The sequence below is a fragment of the Oncorhynchus clarkii genome, chromosome 6, assembly GCF_045791955.1.
Source record: "Oncorhynchus clarkii lewisi isolate Uvic-CL-2024 chromosome 6, UVic_Ocla_1.0, whole genome shotgun sequence".
In the NCBI taxonomy this organism is placed as follows: domain Eukaryota; kingdom Metazoa; phylum Chordata; class Actinopteri; order Salmoniformes; family Salmonidae; genus Oncorhynchus; species Oncorhynchus clarkii.
The window spans coordinates 8,138,321-8,139,035 of NC_092152.1; the positions used below are offsets into that span (position 1 = coordinate 8,138,321).

General features: G+C 56.9%; 1 protein-coding gene across 1 annotated transcript in view; it reads left to right on the forward strand.

The window, feature by feature from the left end:
• LOC139411852 (protein unc-13 homolog B-like) overlaps positions 1-371 on the forward strand; it is a 78,833-nt gene extending 78,462 nt beyond the window's left edge. Inside the window, exon 32 of the mRNA XM_071158594.1 lies at positions 89-371. Within this exon, the coding sequence (XP_071014695.1) occupies positions 89-371 (283 nt within the window). The remainder of the gene's footprint in view (positions 1-88) is intronic.
• Positions 372-715: the final 344 nt, after the last annotated feature.

The following is a 715-nucleotide window of genomic DNA, read 5'->3' on the forward strand; positions in this document are numbered from 1 at the left end:
TCTCTCCCACCCTCCTTCTCTCTCTCTCCCTCCCTCCCTCCCCCACCCTCCTTCTCTCTACTCCCTACCTTTCTCACCCCTCCAACAGTATCCTGGGTAAGGAGTCTCCAGACTGCTATGAGCTGCAGGTGACGGTGAAGGACTACTGTTTTGGCCGGGCCAACCGTGTCGTGGGCGTGGCCGTGGTCCAGCTGAGGGATGTAGCTGACAGGAAGTCATGCGTGTGCTGGTGCCCGCTGGGTAGAGCCATCCAGAAGGACGAGACGGGCGTGACGGTGATGCGTATCCTGTCTCAGCGGGCGGCCGACGAGGTGGCCAAGGACTTTGTCAAACTGAAGGATGAGACACGCCCTGTAGAGGAGGGGAGATGATGAGAGGATGAGGAAGGAGGAGAGAAGGACAGGAGAGAGAGGATAGGTAGAGGAGATGAGGAGAGAAGGAGAAGAGAGGGGGAGAGATGATAGGAAGAGGAGATGGGGAGAGAGGATAGGTATAGGAAAGGAGGAGAGAGGATGGGTAGAGGAGAGAGGATAGGTAGAGGAGAGGGAGAGAGAGGATAGGTAGAGGGGAGAAGGAGAGGAGAGGGGGAGAGATGATAGGAAGAGGAGATGGGGAGAGAGGATAGGTATAGGAAAGGAGGAGAGAGGGTGGGTAGAGGAGAGAGGATAGGTAGAGGAGAGGGGGAGAGAGGATAGGTAGAGGGGAGAAGGAGAGG